This window comes from Melanerpes formicivorus, unplaced genomic scaffold (assembly GCF_026170545.1).
Source record: "Melanerpes formicivorus ecotype bairdi unplaced genomic scaffold, bMelFor1.0.p_v2 SCAF_14, whole genome shotgun sequence".
Taxonomy (NCBI): Eukaryota; Metazoa; Chordata; class Aves; order Piciformes; family Picidae; genus Melanerpes; species Melanerpes formicivorus.
In genome coordinates, this window is record NW_027142366.1 from 8,172,675 (window position 1) to 8,191,131 (window position 18,457).

Genomic DNA, 18,457 nt, shown 5'->3' on the forward strand with positions numbered 1-18,457 from the left:
GCTCCAGCAGCCTAACCCACTGGAAAGGGAAGGTGGATGCTGGTGTATGCATTGCTGAACAGAGGAGTACCTTTTGTGGTGTTTACACGATGACACGTTGCTCTTCACCTTTTTTTCGTGCTCAAGCTTTGTACAAAATGTCTTATTTAAAGCTGAAGTCCTTTTTTTTACACTTTCAATTAAAAGGGGACAAATGAATTCTTTTTTCATGCCTATATATAGGACTCTTGCTAATTTTGTTCATCATCTCCAGAGTTGCTCAAGCAGGAATCCTGGACCTTGCCCCAGTCCTTGCAGGGAGGTGACCACATCAGTTTTAAGTGTGGTGAAAAAAAAACCCTTGGTGCTGCAAAGCTGGAATAAAACCCACCCCACTAAGTGTCTACAACAAAGAGATGCTGGCTGTAAACAGGAGTCTTACAGCAGATTATGGGTGCTGAGGGCAGGCTGCCTTTTACCCCTTCCACTGAGCTGCCTGATGCTGGGGTCAAGAGAGGACTGGCAGTGTTGGGCAAAGGAAATGGCTCCCTTTTACAAGCTGCAGTAGCACTGACATTGATGCTTTCCCCAGTCTGTGGTATCTACAGCTGAAGGATGCCAGACTCGCTTAGAGTGGATAAAATACCTTTCTAAGTGGGGAAAAGAAAAGGCTGCATTCATCTTGTTTAATGGATTTCATTTGAGGAGTTTTGGAGCTTTCAATTTAGGTATAAATGACACTGAACACCTACTACCTGCTTGCTAGTGCTGCCTCTGGGCTAGTGCTGCATTTGCCTTTCTCTCCCTTGTCTTGTGCCTGCTCCTCCACACAGCAACTCCCAACTTCTACTCTGTAAGCTGCTCTTTGCTTGCAGTGAACTTGGGCTTGGAGACTAGGAGGGTGTAAATACTCTGTCAGTCAGCTGTATTTAATAATTGCTGGACTAAAATCTATTTCAGCTCTATCTCAGCCTCTTCTAATTCCTGTAAGGAAATCCTTTGTCTCACATTTAAGCCTTGTAACAAATATTTCCTTTAATTTTTCTTTTTGTTCTGAGTGCCCAAAGTCTCCTGGGCATCCTCCTGCTTGGCAACTCTGTCTGTTAACAAGAGATGCTCCAATTCTATGACTTTAGGTGGCAGTGGCTGCACAGTACGTGTCTGATGCTGTCAGGCTGCAAATCAGCTCACCCCACTGCTGGCAGGGACTTCCTGCAGCTCTGCTCCCAGCAGTGGTGTGGTGTTCACAGAGACCTGTGCTTGCCTGAAACTGGCCCTTGCCCCTCCCACAGCCACACTGAAACGTGTCTTTTTTCATCTTTTTGGTGCATGAAGGGTGTGTGGGATGGTCAGGGATGGAGAAGAAAGTGGAGGGTGTCCAAGAAGTATGAATCACCAATTCCTCCTTTCCCTGGGCTAAGTACAGTACTTTCTGGAAAGGAGGCAGTGACTGCTTCAGGAGCCGGCACAGCACGGTTCCAGACATCCACACAGTTCCCTAGGACAGGACAGCTGTTACCTGCTGAGCAGCTGCTGCAGGTACCACATTACCTTGGCTCACTGCTTTATGGCCTGCACGGTGAAGACAACCCAGCTGGCACCTCAGCCCCTGGCAGTGAAGGCCTTGCCGAGTTACATCTTGCAGGCCAACGCTGATCGGCTTTTATGCCATGCTCCAGTGGTTTGCCCCAAGCCCTTCCCAAGCACTTGTGTGGCTCAGCCACTGCCAAGGAAAACTGCCACAGCAAGAAGGGTTAATGGAAAAGGTTTTGTGCTTTAAGATGTTTTGAATAGCCTTTATTTTTAGACTTTGTTAGAGATAGAGAGTGAAAGGCTATTGTTCTTATGGTAAGAGATCCTTACAAAGCCATCAATTGTTGAGTAATAAAAAATATCTTAACAAAAGACTTTGCTTAAAAACTTGGCAGTTCAGTGAGCACTCCTTCCTCTGCCATCTTTTATTCCCATTAGACCAAGGCCAGACTGTGCTCCATGCATGCTGTAACAGAAACAAGAGGTGTGTCATTGCTGTTCTGAGTAACCTCGATGTACACAAGCTTGCTGGTCCAGTAGCAAGAAGCCTGCAGTCTCCAGCAGACTGAAAAACTGTGCTTTGTTTTTCCACCCAACAATTATTTGGCATTCTTTTTAATGAAGAAGCTGCCTCTGGACTGTCAGCCCTCTGGGAAACAAATACAGGAACCTTGCTTGGCAAGAAACTACTTCCAAGCCTGGGATCAAGTTCCTTTCCAACCCATTCAGCAGCCAGGCTCTGTGGGCTTCCACAGGCTCCTTGTGACTGCAAACTCCTGCATCCTCCTGTTGTGCCAGCAGGATTCATACCCTTCAGTGATGTGAGATGAGAGGTAAGCTTGTGACCTTGAAAAGTAAATCTGGACCCTGTGAGGCCAGGATCTATCCTGCAGAACACACAGGGTGGGGACTGTACCTCCACAGTCATCCTCTCCTCAAACCTTTCTAGGGGGGCTGACAGGTTAACAGGTGAAGTAACTGAGGTGAGAGCCATGCAGAGAAGAAGCAACATCAGGAATGTAAAAATAGTCAGTTACAGTCCAGAAGAAAACAGCAGCTGCTCAGAGGGCTGCATGCACCAAAGTGCCCACAGCAGTTAGCTCTCAGCTCAGGCCTCTGCCATGGCTGATCTGACTGAAGGCAGCATTTGATAGCCCACAGCTGCCATGCACATGGTCTGTCTGAATAAGGCAGGAGTTGCTGCTGTGCCATTTTGTGTGCTGTTCTTTTGCATTGGGGTAACAGGTTAATGGTCTTTATTTAAGACAATTAGGAACAGGAAAAAAAAAAGCTGTTTTTGAAAGTTATTGGAAACTGAACAATTAGAGCAGCTCATGCCAAGAGCAGCCCTTGGCATGCAACCCTGGTGAAATGGTTTGTCACTGGCATTCAGCCTAAATATCCCCTTGGCTTGGGATGCAGCTCCCTTCTAGGGACACTGTTTGGTGCAGAGGATACTGCAGCATCCTGAGTCGTCTTAGGAAGCTTTGCAAGCAAGCATGAGAAGGGAACCTGGCCTGGCTGCCTAGCCAGGCAGAAGAGATGCTGCTGAGCAGCTCTGACTCCCTGATTCTATTTCAGGGCATGCCTTCTGTCTCCACCAGAAATGGTACCCCTTCTGCTGCTGGGGAACTGAAAGGCAAGGCTAGAGGTGACCTTTACTTAACTGCCTGACCAGTGACACAGTGAGAGAAAGACTGCTGAAATAAATATGGACCTAGGGCCCTTGTCTGGGAAAGATTCAGCCTTCCTTATTAATAACATTAAGCAGTGAAGGACTGTGGCAGTTCAGGCCCCAGGTTCTGAGATGCATGAAGCCCACTGCACATGGAAGCATCCCTGATACCAGTGCTAAAGCCCAACTCAACTCTAGGACTTGGCCCTTGCTCTGCAAGCTTAAGGACTCACAAAGTGTTTTCTCCCAGCTGTCCCTCATGTGAGAATATGGGCATGAACCACCTCCTAGATCAGCTATGGGTCAGGGTACTGCAAGACAGCAACCAGCTGATGCCTTGGCTATGCCATTAGGTGTTTTTAAAACCCACACAAAACCCCTAAAAAAGCTCTGACTGCTGTGGAACCTTACTTGGCTCTCTCATGAACACATAAAACTTTGCTTGTGGGCAAGAGAGATGAAACATCCAACAGGGGTTGGTGGGGTGAACTGAGGAGACATATAGTGGACCACCACTCTAGCCTTGCTAGGCTGGACCTTTAGGCTTGTCCTTGCTCTGGACCAGGTATGACTTAAGCAGAACTTACTGCTAAATTTTTATTGGCCTAACATGAAAGTCTGACTGAATAGCTACAGTAGCTTCTTGAGGCTTTCTCTCAGCTTTTCACTTCCTTGTGCAGGGTTTTAATTTTTAATAGAGTAAGATAAAAATACCTGGCTATGCATTTTTCCTTGCCTCTTCACAAAAAAAAAGAGGTGGCAACTTACCTGTTCGCTCCAGGAAAGAGAACAATGCACAAGGTGTTATTCTGCAGACTTCCATAAAGCTTTTTGATGTATTGGTCTAACCTCTTCACTTTCTTCCTTAGATCCTGCTCCTATATAACAGAATAGAAGCATTAAAATCCCCAATTAATCTGCAGGTCTGTACCAATCACACTTAAAAACTGTGCAGTGAGGCTGACCCTTGGCCATGTCAGGGATAGTCCAGGTGAGGACAGCAGTGACTCTTACTGGCTGCTGTTTGGCAGTGCAGTGGCTCTACAGCAGGGAGAACCACATGCCCTATTCTGCACTGCAGCTTCCACCAGTAAATATGAGAGCTTTAACTACAGCTGCTCTTTTCTGTATGACTAAACACCAGTCACCTCTCCCCTCTGATTCCCGTAGCCCTTGCCACACCTGTATGTTGATCTGTCTGCTGTCAAGAGGTAAGCTTTAGTTCTTGTACAGTATTACACACTGCCCTAAGCAGCTATGCTGGTTTTAAGGTTATACCTTAAAAAGTTGTACCTATACCCTGTAAAGATCACATTACCTTGTGTGATATTACCTCTCTAAACTGCCTTGTGAGGACTGACCCTTGGCAGCCTCTGCTCCAGCACAAGGAGGTCCTGTTATACACAGCTGTGCGCCTAGGTCTGCTCCAAAAATTACTGCTCCCAATTCCCAGGGCAGTATAGGAGCTCTTCACCAAGTGCAACAAACATCAGCACAGCCTTAAACTCACAGAGTCAGAGAGCTGCTCCCTTTTCTCATGTACAATGCTCCCTCCTTGCTTCCCATTGCTGTGATTCATTTGCCGAATCCATCTCCAGAGGTGACCTGAAGCAAGAGCGTTTCTAGTTCTCAGTTTGCTGCCCTTCACAGTCCAGCCATTTAGAACTTCAAGGGCATCCAGAGCACTCTGTGGTTTCCAGAACTCTGAAACACAAAGAGAAGGGGAACATGCCTTGGCAATGATGTTGTTGCCCTATTCATTGTCACCTCTAGGGTGGGGCTGGAGGTGTGGAGCAGGAAGGAGACTGAAAACTGTAATCACTGCAACAAACAGATCCTCATTTTGCTACAGGTAAACACCAGACTAGAGAAAAGTCAGCTAACTGCAGCAGCACTCATCCAGTTGGGTCTCCTCACCTTTTAGAGGTGATTACTCATTTGTGTGAAGCTGCATAGTAGCCAACCCTCACCTGGAAGTATTACAGCCAATGAAGTATCTTGGAACTTTTCTGAGTAGAGATTTTGTGCCTGTTTGTAAGCATTTTTTCCCTTTTAAAGATTGAGCTGTAAACTGCTCCTCCAAAACATAGCTGCTTTTACTGGAGTAGTTTAAATACCATCACTTTGAGCAGACAGGAGTTGCAGTAGCGCTTGCTCTGTCTGTGCAAAGGCCCAAGTGCTGCTGAGTGAGCTTATGTGAAGGAAATAAGCAGGCGGTATGTGAAGCTACTTACTAAGGAAACAGCAGTTCCTGTGCTTTCCACTCTGGAGGTCCTTTGGCAGGAACAGTGTTTCCAGGTCTTTCAACTGGCTGAATTTTTCTTGCAAGTCTGCCTCTGTTAATGACTTCTTTAGCCCCGCCACATAGATCACACCTTCATTTTCTACATCCAGTTCTAGTTCCTTTATCCAAACATCACAGTCCAGCATTGCTGCAGTGACAGGTCTCTGGACCTGGGGTGGGATCAGCAAGAACAAACACAACATGGCAGTTCTGTGTCCTGAGCTTCTATTTTCAATTATTTTCTCCCCTTGCCCTTTTCCCCTCTCTTGAAACATACATGCCTGATGAAGGCCATCTTAGTCAGGGAGAAAGAATGCAGAAACAACTAAAGTTAAGAGTCCCCTGCTCTGGGTATGGCATTTCAACACCCTGTTACTTGCTTCATCCTTTTAAAGCTGCAGTTTGAGCTCAGAATGCTTTCTAACCCCCTTCTGCTGACAAGCAGAAAGGGAAAAAAAAAGCAAGAGCTATAAGCATTTCCTTTCTGACAGTGGCTCTACACTGTCCATGCACAGGGAGCTGGTAACAGCATGACCAACCCAGATGCTGTGCTGCGAGAAGGTGTTCGAAGAGCCGTGCTGCATACAGTTCCTGTGCTCAACATGACTTGGGGTTTGCTATTTGTGTTGTTTACCTTAATGCAGGATCCTGCTACCTCAGTTTCATTTAGGCTTTCCACAGCAAGCTGGGCAGCTTCCAATACTTCATACTGGATACAGACATAGGGCTTGAAAGAGAACAAGATGATAGTGGAGGCTTATCAATAAGAGACATTATCCCTCCCTCTTTAAAGGTGAGGTGTCAGTGAAGTTGTGTTTGAAAGAGGAATGTTTCTACCCGCAAACCTTTTTATATGTAACATTCCATATACCTTTGCTCTTAAAAACAATCTTCAATTAGCTTGTCAATTAATATCCTCTTCCCCCACCCCACCACATATTAAAGGCCCTAGCAAATCCATTCTCTTGAGAGGGACAAAAAGCACCTCAGCATCTCCAGTGCTGACAGTCCTCTAGCTCAAACAGCACAGTTAAGCCACAGGAGCTGTGTTTATTCGTGTCACTTTTGTGGAGCAGCTTTTAGACACCCTGAGCTGTTGCAGCTGATGACTGAACCCTCCAGAAAACCCCCCCAGAGTGGTTCTGATGCTTATCTTTCCAAGAGATTACTCAGGCCTTCAAAGCCTGCCAGCACACTGAATGCCATGAGTGTTCCTCACCTGGTATGTTTCAGCTACCACTGTAAGAGACTGGATTGGTCCACACATCTCAAATTCTTTTTTCACAGACTTCAGGCAAAAGCTTTCTTCAAAAGGACCTGCATAAATTGTCAGCATGTCAGTCAGCTTGCTTCTCACCTGTAGGAACACAGATTAGAGAAGGAACTTCACAAAGCAAACGAACTAACTGCTTCGTGCCTCCAGAGAAAGAACATCTCTTTCCGAGCTCAGCAATGAAAACTACCCAGTACCTTGGCACAAAGCCCAGCAAGAGGGTGGGCGGCGATGTCCTCTGGTCCCAAACTGAACTGAATGATACTGAATGTGGACTGGGGAACATCTTCTAAGGCTCTCTGAAGAATCTGGAAGAAAAAGAGCGTGCAAGGTTCAAAGAGGCACAAGGCAATTGCACAGCAAAAGCTCAGAAACAAAGCTATTGAACTTAATTCCCAACTTTAATTTTCATTATTGTCTGAGGAAGCCCTCGGGCAGAAAGTCTTTGGTGAGTCATGGCAGGATGTAGAGGATCAAAGCTCATTTCCGAAAGGCTCACATGGATTTGACGAGCCTGGTATTAACACTCTTGCTAACAGCTCTGTCAGGCAGCTTTTTAAAACTGGCCTCATCTACACACCCCCTCAACAACTCTCTATTACTTTGATGCCCAACCCACTCTACATCCACTCACCTGTTTGTTTGAAGAGCTCAGGTTACTCCGACACAGGCCAGAAGGGTCTGGTTCCTCTCTGCCCAAAAGGAGGGGTTTCTGGCCAGTCACCTGCAAGCAGTCTAAAAAACTAACAGAGAGAAGCAAGCTGTGAATCACACTACTGCTGTAAAAGCTTTCAAGTAGTGCTTGTCAGAGAAAACCAACAGGGTTCAGCAAAGACAGCTCAAAGAATATTCTTGTCCTCAACATCAAAAGCAGCCTAGGAAATGCTCTGTGAAATTTAAGATGCAACCTCTGAAGTTTCTCAGGGCAATTATCTGTGTCTCTCTGAAGATGCTGATGGCTTCTGACAAACAGAACACACTTTGATTTCACTGGGGATACTGAAGGGAAACCATGCATCTCTGAGAATCACATTACCATGCTTTGGAGACGCGTGGAGGCTCATTCAGCTGCTTCTGGACCCTGCATCCTTGTGCCTGTAACGCAGCTTTGTTCTGTGAGGCCTCAGCCAGTTTTTCATCTGTCAGAAGCTTCTCCAAGTTGAGTTCTGCTACCTTGGGAAGGAAGATTAGCAGTTGGCTTCCATCTCAGCTAATTGTAGCTAACCAGAAAGCATGTGCTTTCTCTGTGAGTCAGCCAGGCACACTCCCCAGCAGTGAAAAAACACAGGCCTTCATTTCTGGCCTTGTTATTGTCTGCTGTCATTTCCAAGCATGCAGCACTCACAGCACCAACCAGCAATCATCTCCAACAGAATTCTCTTAGACATCAATGACATAAGCAAGAGACTCATAAAACCACCTGACTCACTACCACATCATACCAGGTCTCTCTCACTTCTTTCATCTGGAAAAATGACAGGCATTCCTGTAGGCTGGAAGTGTTTCAATCTTTCTTTACCCAGTGCCCCTCTTCAAGATGAGCAGCAATGCTGATTCATGTCAGTGTTTGAGTAGTGGAACACTGGAAAGGCTCAGGTTAGTAGGATACCTGGATATATGCTGAAAGCAAGAAGCTGGCAAACTGGAGGCCTCTATCACAGCTCCATTTTCTCTTTTAAATCACAAGAGGACAAGCAGGAATGGCTGGGGTATTTTTCCTTCACAAGCATGGCAACTTGTACATTCTGTGATTAGGGATGGAAATCTTAATTAGATATAGCTACCTTTGCTGGTCCTTGCTCTATAAAGAACTGAGCCAATTCCAAGGCAGCTCTAGCATCTTCTGCAGGATCATGGCCAAGCCTCTCTTCACACTGAATCTCCTTCCTAGGGCATCAAAATCAGGTGAACAGGCAGATTATCTGGGTTTTTTCCCACAATGACCAACATACTGCCTTTCTAAACTGGGTCCTTTACAGGCAAGACAGCTTTCCCCTCTACAAAAAGGATTTCAGCTCTGTACAGCAGAATTCTTGTGAAATATTCCCAAATGTCACTGCAAGAAATGCTTTTGCAATGTTGAGCAAAACACTGTGGGACTGAGCTTGGCCAAAGCAGTGCTAATACTGCCTGCTCTGATGCATGCCTCTCTGCAATTTTTGCTTCCTCCCTGACCAATGAGCCAGCTCACAGTTTGTACACAGACAGGGGGGCAGCCTGCACCTTAGTGCCTCTGGTGCTGCAGAGTATTCACTCTGGTGAGAGCTGGATTGCTAACAAGTGCAGTCCTGTGGCAGCTCGTACACTGAGGAAGAGGATTTCACTCAACAGAAGATGCTTTCCCTCACTGGCCTTTACTTCTTGCTAACTGCTCATGTGTGAGCCAGAGTGTCTTTGTTACTGTACTGTTCACCACACAGGCACACCTGCAGAAGGGCTTGTTTTGCTAGGGCTCGGATCTGTTTGGGTCCCAGGGTCCCAGTTTATCACACTGCCTGGTATTTCAAGAGAGCAGTAAATTCTTCTTTACCATGTCTCTCTGTACAGCCTGCCCCTCTCTTCTGAACTTCAGAGTAAACTAAATAAAATCATCCTGATGCTACAAGTGGAAAAGCAAGAGCCTGTGGCCCACCCACCCTTCTAACATTTCCCATAGGAGTACAGTAATAATCTTACCCTAAAACAGCTTTGGCTAGAAATTTTAGCTTAAATCTTCGACCTGCATTTCTGGCAAAAAGCAAGGAGGTATCAATAACACTGGGGTGGATCATCTGGAGGAGAGAAAACATCAGCAGTTTGATTTATGAACAGCAGTCACACAAGATTAGGCAGTAGCTCCATGTTATCTGTGCCTCTGCCTTTTCACTTCAGTTGCCAGTTTCCACCTGATTGGTAACTGGTCCACAATGAGAAAGCAGATGGGAATGATGAAACAAACCCAACTGTCCTTGCTAACACTCCATTGTGCTACACATCTAGACTTGGCTAGAAAGCTTAGTTATGCTTCAAGCATTTTAGGTTGGTTACATTAAATATTGAAAGGACTTAAGTTCTTCCTCTAAGAGAGATATCAGAAGCACGTGGAGCAGAGAGGTAAAACCTCAGTTGCAACTGTGTCTATGTCTGAACAGATTCCTCCCTTCCTTCTGGGTTCTGAATAGCCCCTTGCAAGCTTTATAGATGTTAGGAGAGTCTGTTTCTTTTAAACCCTTATAGACATAAGGCCATTTATAATAAAACAATTAATACATGTTCACCAGTTAAAAAGAAAAAAAATCCTCATAGTTTTCAGGTCTGAAATCACAGGGCTAGGAAAAATGCTCATAAAAAACCATACTCACTTCCAAAGCCTGAAGATCAGAATTTAGAGAATGCCCCACCAAGACTGCATCATGGGGAAGCATTTTTTTCAGTCTGGTTTGGATGTCTGACAGCTTTGTTTTCACTGGAAGCAGCATTTTCTTTGTGATTCCTGAGAATCTGCAACACAAAAGTTGGATGAGGAAAAGCCAACATGTTAGCAACAGCACCTATGGGAGAGAATTACAATATAAAGTCAGTGTAACTAAGAGGAGAATTGTTAGCTACTGCTTTTTGTTCCTACAAAAGGGGATACACTGCAGGTACAATAAGCTGCTGTGAGTTTCTCTCACTCAAATATAATCTGTTCTAAAGTGATGCATTTCTTTGCATCACATAGCACAGGTAAGGATGCTTCCAAATAACCTGAAGGGGCTGGTACATCAACTCCTGCATAAAGCTGGGCAAAGTTTTGGATGAGACCAGACTCAAGTTTTGCCTGATTTTGTTATGATCCTGAGCCCAGCCCCAGAGGTGTGTGAAAGCTGGTAAGCTAGTGATGGAGCAGAGATGCAGACTGCAATCCTGTGCTCTTACCCTGTATCCTATTTTATAGCCAGCAGTAAAAAACAACTACTGCTTTCTACCATTAATCCATAACAGAACTCTCCTAGCGCACTGAAGTGAAAATGCCTGTGCCTTGCAGCCACAGGGGCACTGTGTGGCACAGAGCATATTAATGATGGTGATTATTCTGCTCAGACATAACTGTATTCTTAACACTGAGGAAAATGCAGCAGACACCTGTGCAAACCAAAGCTTTCTGCAAGGCCCTGTGTAATAGGTTTGATTTGAAACCTGCTGCAGCTCTGGAAGGCAAAGAGATAAGAAACTTATGTGCAAGTCACTTGGTGCGGTAGTTCACGACGGTGGTTTCAGGTTTCACCAGCTCATTCAGGAGGCATTGACCCTGTGCATCCACCAGAGAGACACGAGTGACCTCATTCCCTTTTACAGTCAGGCACTGTCAGGAAGAAGCAGAGGCAGTTGTTGAATCAGCATGGCACTGCCACTCAAAACCCACAGCCAGCAGCACCACTAAGGAGTTCCTGAAGAGACCAACCACCCACAGCTAGTTGGCTTCCACTGCAGCATGCTTCATTTTAATTATTCAGTGCCCACCACAAGCACAACACAAAGAAACCCATGATGGAAAAAGTGCTGATTTCACTGAATCTGTTGTGCTCTGCACTGCAGAGCTGTCACTGAGAGCATCTTCACCAGAGATGCCCAACTGAAGAGCAGAGCTGAGGCTGTATTGCTGCTTCTCAGCGCTGATGACAAAAAGGCATCTCTGCAAGGTCAAAACTGCACTAAAGCAGGAATCCACAGCAGCATGCTGCCACAGCTGTGAGAGCTAAAGGAAAGATGGGAGAAGTATCTCTCCTTTCCAAACCCTGGGGAAGGCTGGGAGAAGGAACCCGGACCTGAGCTCTCTGCTGCACTATCTTGCTGCCAGAACCACTTCCTCTGTCCTTCCCATGACTGCATTAGCACTGACACCATGAATGAAGGGACTGGCAGTAGATAGTAGTGTATCAGAAGTGGTTTAGCAAATACACAGGGTGCTTGGCTCACTCTGGAAGAGCTGGCAGGAGTTTGGCTGCTTGACTGTGTTTTGTCAAAGGCACACACACATGATTTTTACCATTTCACAATCCAGACCAAAGAGGGGGCTGCTGTCTGTCCTCTGCTGATCACACTCTGTATATATATAGCCCTTACATTCAGGGGAGCCTAGAATGAAAAAGATACCCATGAGTAAGAAACTTCTCTCTTCTAACATCCATCATTATCTTCTATGACTGCACATCACTAGCTGTCAAAAAAGGTAAACACCCCCCCCAAACATCCACAGCAAAACAACCAAACAGAGGCCCTTAAAAACTAACCTTTTATGGGATAGTCATTCTTTTTCTGCTCTTCTAGAGTTAGGGTATAGCTGGTGAGGCCTTGCTTTTTCTCTCCATATTTCCGAATGATGGGATTACGCTGCAAGCCTGAGCTTTTAGGGGGACAGTCACCACTAGTGGAATTCAAACCTGCAACACAGAGAAGCATCTGTCAAGCTCAGACAGAACTCTCTGCCTGCAGTCACATTTCTGCATTAGTGTGCAAGAGGCTACAACATTTCACAGGGAAACACTACCTGGTACAGTGAACTGGATTAGATAGGCAGGCAGGCAGGTAGGTAGGTAAGACAAGCCCTGTGAGGAGAGGCTGAGGGAGCTGGGCTTGTTTAGCCTGGAGAAGAGGTGGCTCAGGGGAGACCTTATTGCTCTCTACAACTACCTGAAGGGAGGTTGTAGCCAGGAGGGAATTGGTCTCTTCTCCCAGGTAACCAGCACCAGAACAAGGGGACACAGTCTCAAGCTGCACCAGGGGAAGTTTAGGCTGGAGGTGAGGAGAAAGTTCTTCACCGAGCGAGTCATTCGTCATTGGAATGGGCTGCCTGGGGAGGTGGTGGAGTCACCATCCCTAGAGGTGTTCAAGAGGGGATTGGATGTGGCACTTGGTGCCATGGTCTAGTCATGAGGCCTGTGGTGACAGGTGGGACTTGATGGTCTTTGAGGTCTCTTCCAACCTTGGAGATACTGTGAAGACAGACAGACAGTCTGCCTCTCTCTCTCCCTCTCTAATCTTTCTCACTTATATCTCCTTTACTGAATGAATAACCACACTATATACATCACACACATACAATTCTATACACACAGTACTGTATACATGCTGTATCTAGTGGATCTACTCTCTCTCTCTAATTCACTTGCTGGGTAGACTGCTTGAGTCTTTCCCTAGTCCAGCTACTGACACTGCTGCTGACTCAGAAGCAGGTCAGGTCACAAGTCCCTGGCATTCCTTTTCACAAACCTGCCTTGCAAACATGATAATTTAATCATCTATTACTTCAGGTAAGCTGGGTTGTTTTGTGGTAGGTTTTTTTTCCCCCCTACTTTCTCTGTGAAATTCTTTCCTTGAAGCATCACCAAGAGAAAATGTTCTCTAAGCGTGGCTTACATAGAAGCAAACACTGAACTGACACCAGAATCCACAGCTATATAAATTACCTCATAGATGATTCTCTGAAGACTGCACTTAAAAGAAAAACACAGCTGACAGCTCAGCTCTGTGACTGTGCAGCAGGTTTACAGTCAGGATACTAGAGGACTCTGCCAACACACTGAAAGTAACAGCTGCTCGTTCTCCCATCTAGGATTTGAATTCAAGATCCTTGGTTACACTTCTAACAACTTCCCTGAAGTTCTTTCTGTGGTCTCTGGCAGGTTTTACAAGCTTGCTGGCTTACAATCCCCTCTACAAAGAGTGTAACAATAGGAAATCAGTTGTCAACACCCCCCTTCTTTACTTTGATTTACTGCTCAAAGAAAAGTAGGAAGAAATGAGTAATTGCTTAGCTGTGACCTAATTTATAGCTCTGTATCTTTTATTAGATACATCTTAAAATAAAATAAGTAATGAAGAGTAGAATAAATTAGGTAAGGAAGCATCAGAATTTTGGTTAAAACATGCTAAAAACTTTCTCTCTGCTTCTTGCATTTGTGACAACACGGCCAACAGTTACTGACCTGGTGCCCCTGCCCATGGCAGGCAGGTTGGAACTAGATGATCTTTAAGATCCCTGCCAGTCCAAAGCATTTTATGAATCTATGAAACTAGTCTCATAGTTTAAAGTGTTTTCCTTTCTAAACCACTCTACTATAGCAGCAGGCTCAAAGAGATGATGCAAACCTAAACAAGATACCTTGTGCAGTGTTCTGAGGTTTCAGGTTTGCCCCTTCTCCGTACAGGCTGGCTGGGAAGTTGGCAGAAGGTGTTAATGTGAATCTCTGAAAAGAGATGCATGGGAGACTTTTGAAACAGAAGAGAAGTATCAAGCAAGTAAGGTGCTTCTTGATCCCCCAACTAACTAAATTTAGAGGAGGAAGGATAAAAAAGTAGCAGAAATGTGTCTGGTGTTTTCCCAAGGGAAAAAAAAACAACCACCCAACACAAACTAAACCTATTTTAATGACAAAAGATAGAGGATTCTTTGTACTGAGGGACAGATTTGCCTTGCCTGATACCATCAAGGCAAGAGCAAGTTCCAGAGTTCCCAGCTAAGCTGTGATTTGCATTTGCTGCCATTCAGGGAGAACACTCTGGAAGCCTGAAGTGCTCCTTTCTTTCTTTTCTTTCTTCCCTCCCTCCTTCTTTCCCTCCCTCCCTCCTTCCAAAATATCATTTCTAACTCAGAAAATACAAGTAATTATTTGTAATAACCCTTTTGGGAAATGGGAGAAGTAACACAAAGTGCAAATAGTACAGGGGAGATTTCTCAACCAGTAGGAACAGCATAACTCTGCTGAGAGCCTCCTCATTTGAAGTGGTATCCAAGATATTTTTAATCTCACTGGCATCCTGAAGATGTGGGAAGCATAATAGTTGGAGGATTGAAACATCAATAGCTCCACCTGGTAAGGCTTCAGAGAAGCAAGTCTTGAAAACGTTTCTAATATCAAAGCCTTGGCCTTTGTTCTGAGCTGACAAAGGCTACAAATAGATCCTCTCACTAGCTTGCTTTGAGAGTCACAGACAGCCACTTCCTTTTGGAGAAGGCAGCAATTCCACAGCAGGGCTTAATCCCTGGGACATGGTTTCAGGACTGGAAGAAGTTCAGGAGACAGCAATGCAGTCTGGGGACTTACATGGCGGAAGACTCTTCTGAGGTGCTTGAACTGCAGATAGAATTTGTAGAAATGGAGCTGGCTCATTTCATTGAGAATAATAACCACGACCCCAGCCAGGTGGCTCTGGTGAGATATATGGCACCAGCTGCAGTTTTAAACAAGCAAACAAAAAAAGTAGTAATAAATAAAAAAGAGGGGGAAAAAAAAAATCAAAGCAAAATTGCCAAGCACTCTTAAAAAACAAACTTGGAATCAGCCCAGCTTTTAAGTCAGTAAATGGCAAAGTGCCAAATGCCTTCAATGAGAAGAGGCTTTTATAGCTTATCTCAAACAGCCACATATTCCTGGAAGCAACATAATACAGGAGACACAGCAAGAATGAGTTGCAGAAAACTCTGGTGCAGCACCATTTAAAGGTGCATCAGAGTATGAATACCCAAGTACCCTCTGCAGTGATGCAGTCCAGTGAATTCATGCATACAAAAAGGTCTTACAAAATCTTCCCCCCCTACTACTAAATTCTGAAGTGGGATCACTTTTGCCTTTAAGTTTCATCTCAAGAGTCATTCTGTGTCACTGCACCTTTGCCATCCAAGGTTATATACCCTCCTCAGCCTTTCCTTTACATTGCTCAGAGGCTGCACTGAAAATGCTTTTTTTTCCCCAAAGACCCCAGGAAACTCTTTCAATTAGATCTGATGTGCAAAGCATTCCTACTTGTTGTGTTGTGTTCATATTTTTGAATGTGGTATTTTGTTTCTCAGTGTGTGAAGCTTCTTCAGTTCCACAGAACTGCTTATTTTTGATAACTGCATAAAACAAAACTACGAAGTGGCAGAAGCTTTGTCAGAAGAGGAATCCTGGCCTCTGGCCAAGTCTAACAACAACTGTATCTACATCATACAGGCTGTCTTTGTGGTGACTGCCTTGCAAGGATTCCAAACCCAGCATGGCCAGTATGCCTCTAGGAATGTTTTCCTGTGCTGGGACACAAGGGAAAACTGATTCTTGAGTACAAATGTGTGATACCTGGGTTGTGCTGCATTGTGGCTTCTTCCCAAAGCTGCATACTTTAACAACTCATAGAGTTGGTCATGGCTGATTTCACAGTCCTCACCAAACAAAGCTGCTGACAGGCATGATGACTTCTCCTGTAGAACAGAATAGACCAGACCTTCAAGATCATCAAGTCTAACCCATCACCCACCACCATCTAATCAACCAAATCATGGCACCAAGTGCCTCACCCAATCCCCTCTTAAACACCTCCAGTGATGGGGACTCCACCACCTCCCCGGGCAGCACATTCCAATAGCCTATCAATCTTTCTGTGAAGAACTTCTTCCTAACATCCAGCCTAAACCTCCCCTGGCGCAGCTTGAGACTGTGTCCTCTTGTTTTGTTGGTGGTTGCCTGGGAGAAGAGACCAACCCCCACCTGGCTACAACCTCCCTTCAGGTAGTTGTAGACAGCAACAAGGTCTCATCTGAGCCTCCTCTTCTCCAGGCTAAGCAACCCCAGCTCCCTCAGCCTTCTCCTCAGAGGGCTTGTGCTCCAAACCCCTCACCAGCTTTGCTGCCCTTCTCTGGACACATTCCAGCAACTCAACATCTTTCCTAAAGCACCAGTCAAGAAAGGTTTCATGTAATCACACAAGTTAATGGAAAAGTAAGTGAACTATAGAGCAAAAGGAAAGTATTTACTCTTTGGATACAATCAATTACACTTAAAATAACTCTTCCACTCATTATGGGCAAAAGTTTCATTTCAGATCACACTTTAATATTAATATTATTATATTTCAGTAATGCAGGTCCCCTACCTTCAAAGACTTATTTAATACAAAGTATTACATACAGAGGTTTGGTTTGCCAGCACAGTGTTCTGCTCTCACAACCCATTCCCCCCACTTGGTGCTGTGAGCTCTGGGCATTTTTAGAAGTGCTCTATGCAGCCACTTCGTGGAAGGCTTTGCTGAAAGCCATTTACTTGGTTTACAGTCTGTGATCTGCTTTGGCAGATGGGTTTGCTGACCCCTGCAGGAATCAAACGTTTCAGTCGAAACTGCAGGAAGAAATCATCACTCACATGAGAGATGGAGTGGAGACTATCAGTCTTCAACACAATTCTTTAAGCCTGAATGCAGGTTACTGTTCTCCTAAAAAGCTAACCAGCAAGGAAATGGTGATTTTGGAGATCTGCACCAAACATTGGGGCTGTGTCAGTGAGCAACTCTGATCTGCAAACATTTTAAAGAGACTCTTTTCTTTTTAAATGTGCTGAGAAGGCACCATGGCACCCAGGGGAAAGGAAAAGAGACCACACAATGCTAATGAGCCTTTTGCTCATTAATTTTGACAGGGCCTGTCCACGTAGGGTTGAGCCAGTGCACTTTTAAAGCCACCTGTCCTTGCTAAACAGAGGAGGCAACCTTTGGGGTTTAGAATCATCTGTAAGAATAACACTGGGTGGTGTAATTTCTAGCCCTGCATCTCTCACACCAAGTTAGACAAGTAAGTAACAACACCGTTGTTTTCAACATGATCTAATTAGAACTTTGCAACAAAACACCCAACCAAACAGCTCTTTCATTTCACCCAACAAAGGCTACCTGCCGGCCACAGGAAGGCCAGTCTCTGCTCAAGAGTAATCAGGACTGATCTCACATGCTTGCTCTTATCCTGTGCTGCCAACTACCTAAGATGTAACCTGAGGAAGGTGTTACCACGAGGTTAAAACTTCGGGCTGATTTGCATCTTCAGGCGGGAACGGGCTGCGCACGTGTGACATATTAAGGGCATGGACCCCCGAAAATCAAAAGCGATTAACTCTTTTCCTTAAATCCCCACAAGCAGACAGGAGCTTCCTTTCAAAATCCACTTGCTTTATGAGAAATGTTATTAGACAGTATTCGTTAACAACATTCCTTAAACATGAATGCCTAACACTCCAAATGAGCTCATTTCCATATTTCTTGGCGCAGAAACGAAGCTATTATCTGTAGGAGTGATGCACTAAATCCACCAAACGGGGCTGCGGGAGAGATACCGCCCAGCCCCAGCCCCAGCGCCAGCCCCAGCCCCAGCCCCAGCCCCAGCGCCAGCCCCAGCCCCAGCCCCAGCCCCAGCCCCAGCGCCAGCCCCAGCCCCAGCGCCAGCCCCAGCCCCAGCCCCAGCCCCAGCCCCGCGGCGTTCGCCCAACACCCGCAGGGCCAGCACGCTGCTCACCTCGGGGCCCTGGCCGCCGCCATCCACCTTCCTTCTCTTTCGAGCCGTCCTCTGTCGCCCCGCATCCTCCCCGGCTGCGGCGGGCCTTTTGTGCCCGTTAACGCAGACAGACTTTGCCATGCCCTAGACGAAAGCACAGTGGGATCAGGGAGGCGCCGCCGCTCAGAGCGGCAACAGCCAGGGCAGCGTCCGCCCCGGCCTACCCGAGCCAGGCCCCAGCACCTTCCCACCGCCGGGGCAGCATCGATAGCGGGGAGCGCCCGCTGCCGTGGGGCCGATCACCTGCCACCCGCTCCTCCCCCAGCCCTCCACAGCAGTGCATCGGCCGCGGATCCCACCTCAGCCACGCCGGACCCTGCAGCTGGAACACGCCGCATCGGCACGCGGCTGCGTGCGCCTGCGCGGGCAAGGCCGGAGCAGTCGATCCGCCGACAGCAC

General features: G+C 46.1%; 1 protein-coding gene across 1 annotated transcript; it reads right to left on the reverse strand.

The window, feature by feature from the left end:
- Positions 1 to 1,735: 1,735 nt before the first annotated feature.
- On the reverse strand, positions 1,736 to 18,407 carry REXO5 (RNA exonuclease 5). Its single transcript, XM_068146817.1, has 20 exons — positions 18,358 to 18,407; positions 18,020 to 18,142; positions 15,822 to 15,943; positions 14,811 to 14,937; positions 13,868 to 13,952; positions 11,997 to 12,146; positions 11,753 to 11,841; positions 10,953 to 11,068; positions 10,086 to 10,224; positions 9,421 to 9,515; positions 8,529 to 8,631; positions 7,781 to 7,917; positions 7,379 to 7,487; positions 6,942 to 7,052; positions 6,691 to 6,828; positions 6,106 to 6,198; positions 5,422 to 5,641; positions 4,698 to 4,891; positions 3,956 to 4,065; positions 1,736 to 1,978 (listed from the first exon to the last, which is right to left on the reverse strand). The coding sequence occupies exons 1-20, from the start codon at positions 18,394 to 18,396 to the stop codon at positions 1,909 to 1,911; spliced, it is 2,370 nt and encodes a 789-aa protein (XP_068002918.1). The 5' UTR covers positions 18,397 to 18,407; the 3' UTR covers positions 1,736 to 1,908.
- Positions 18,408 to 18,457: the final 50 nt, after the last annotated feature.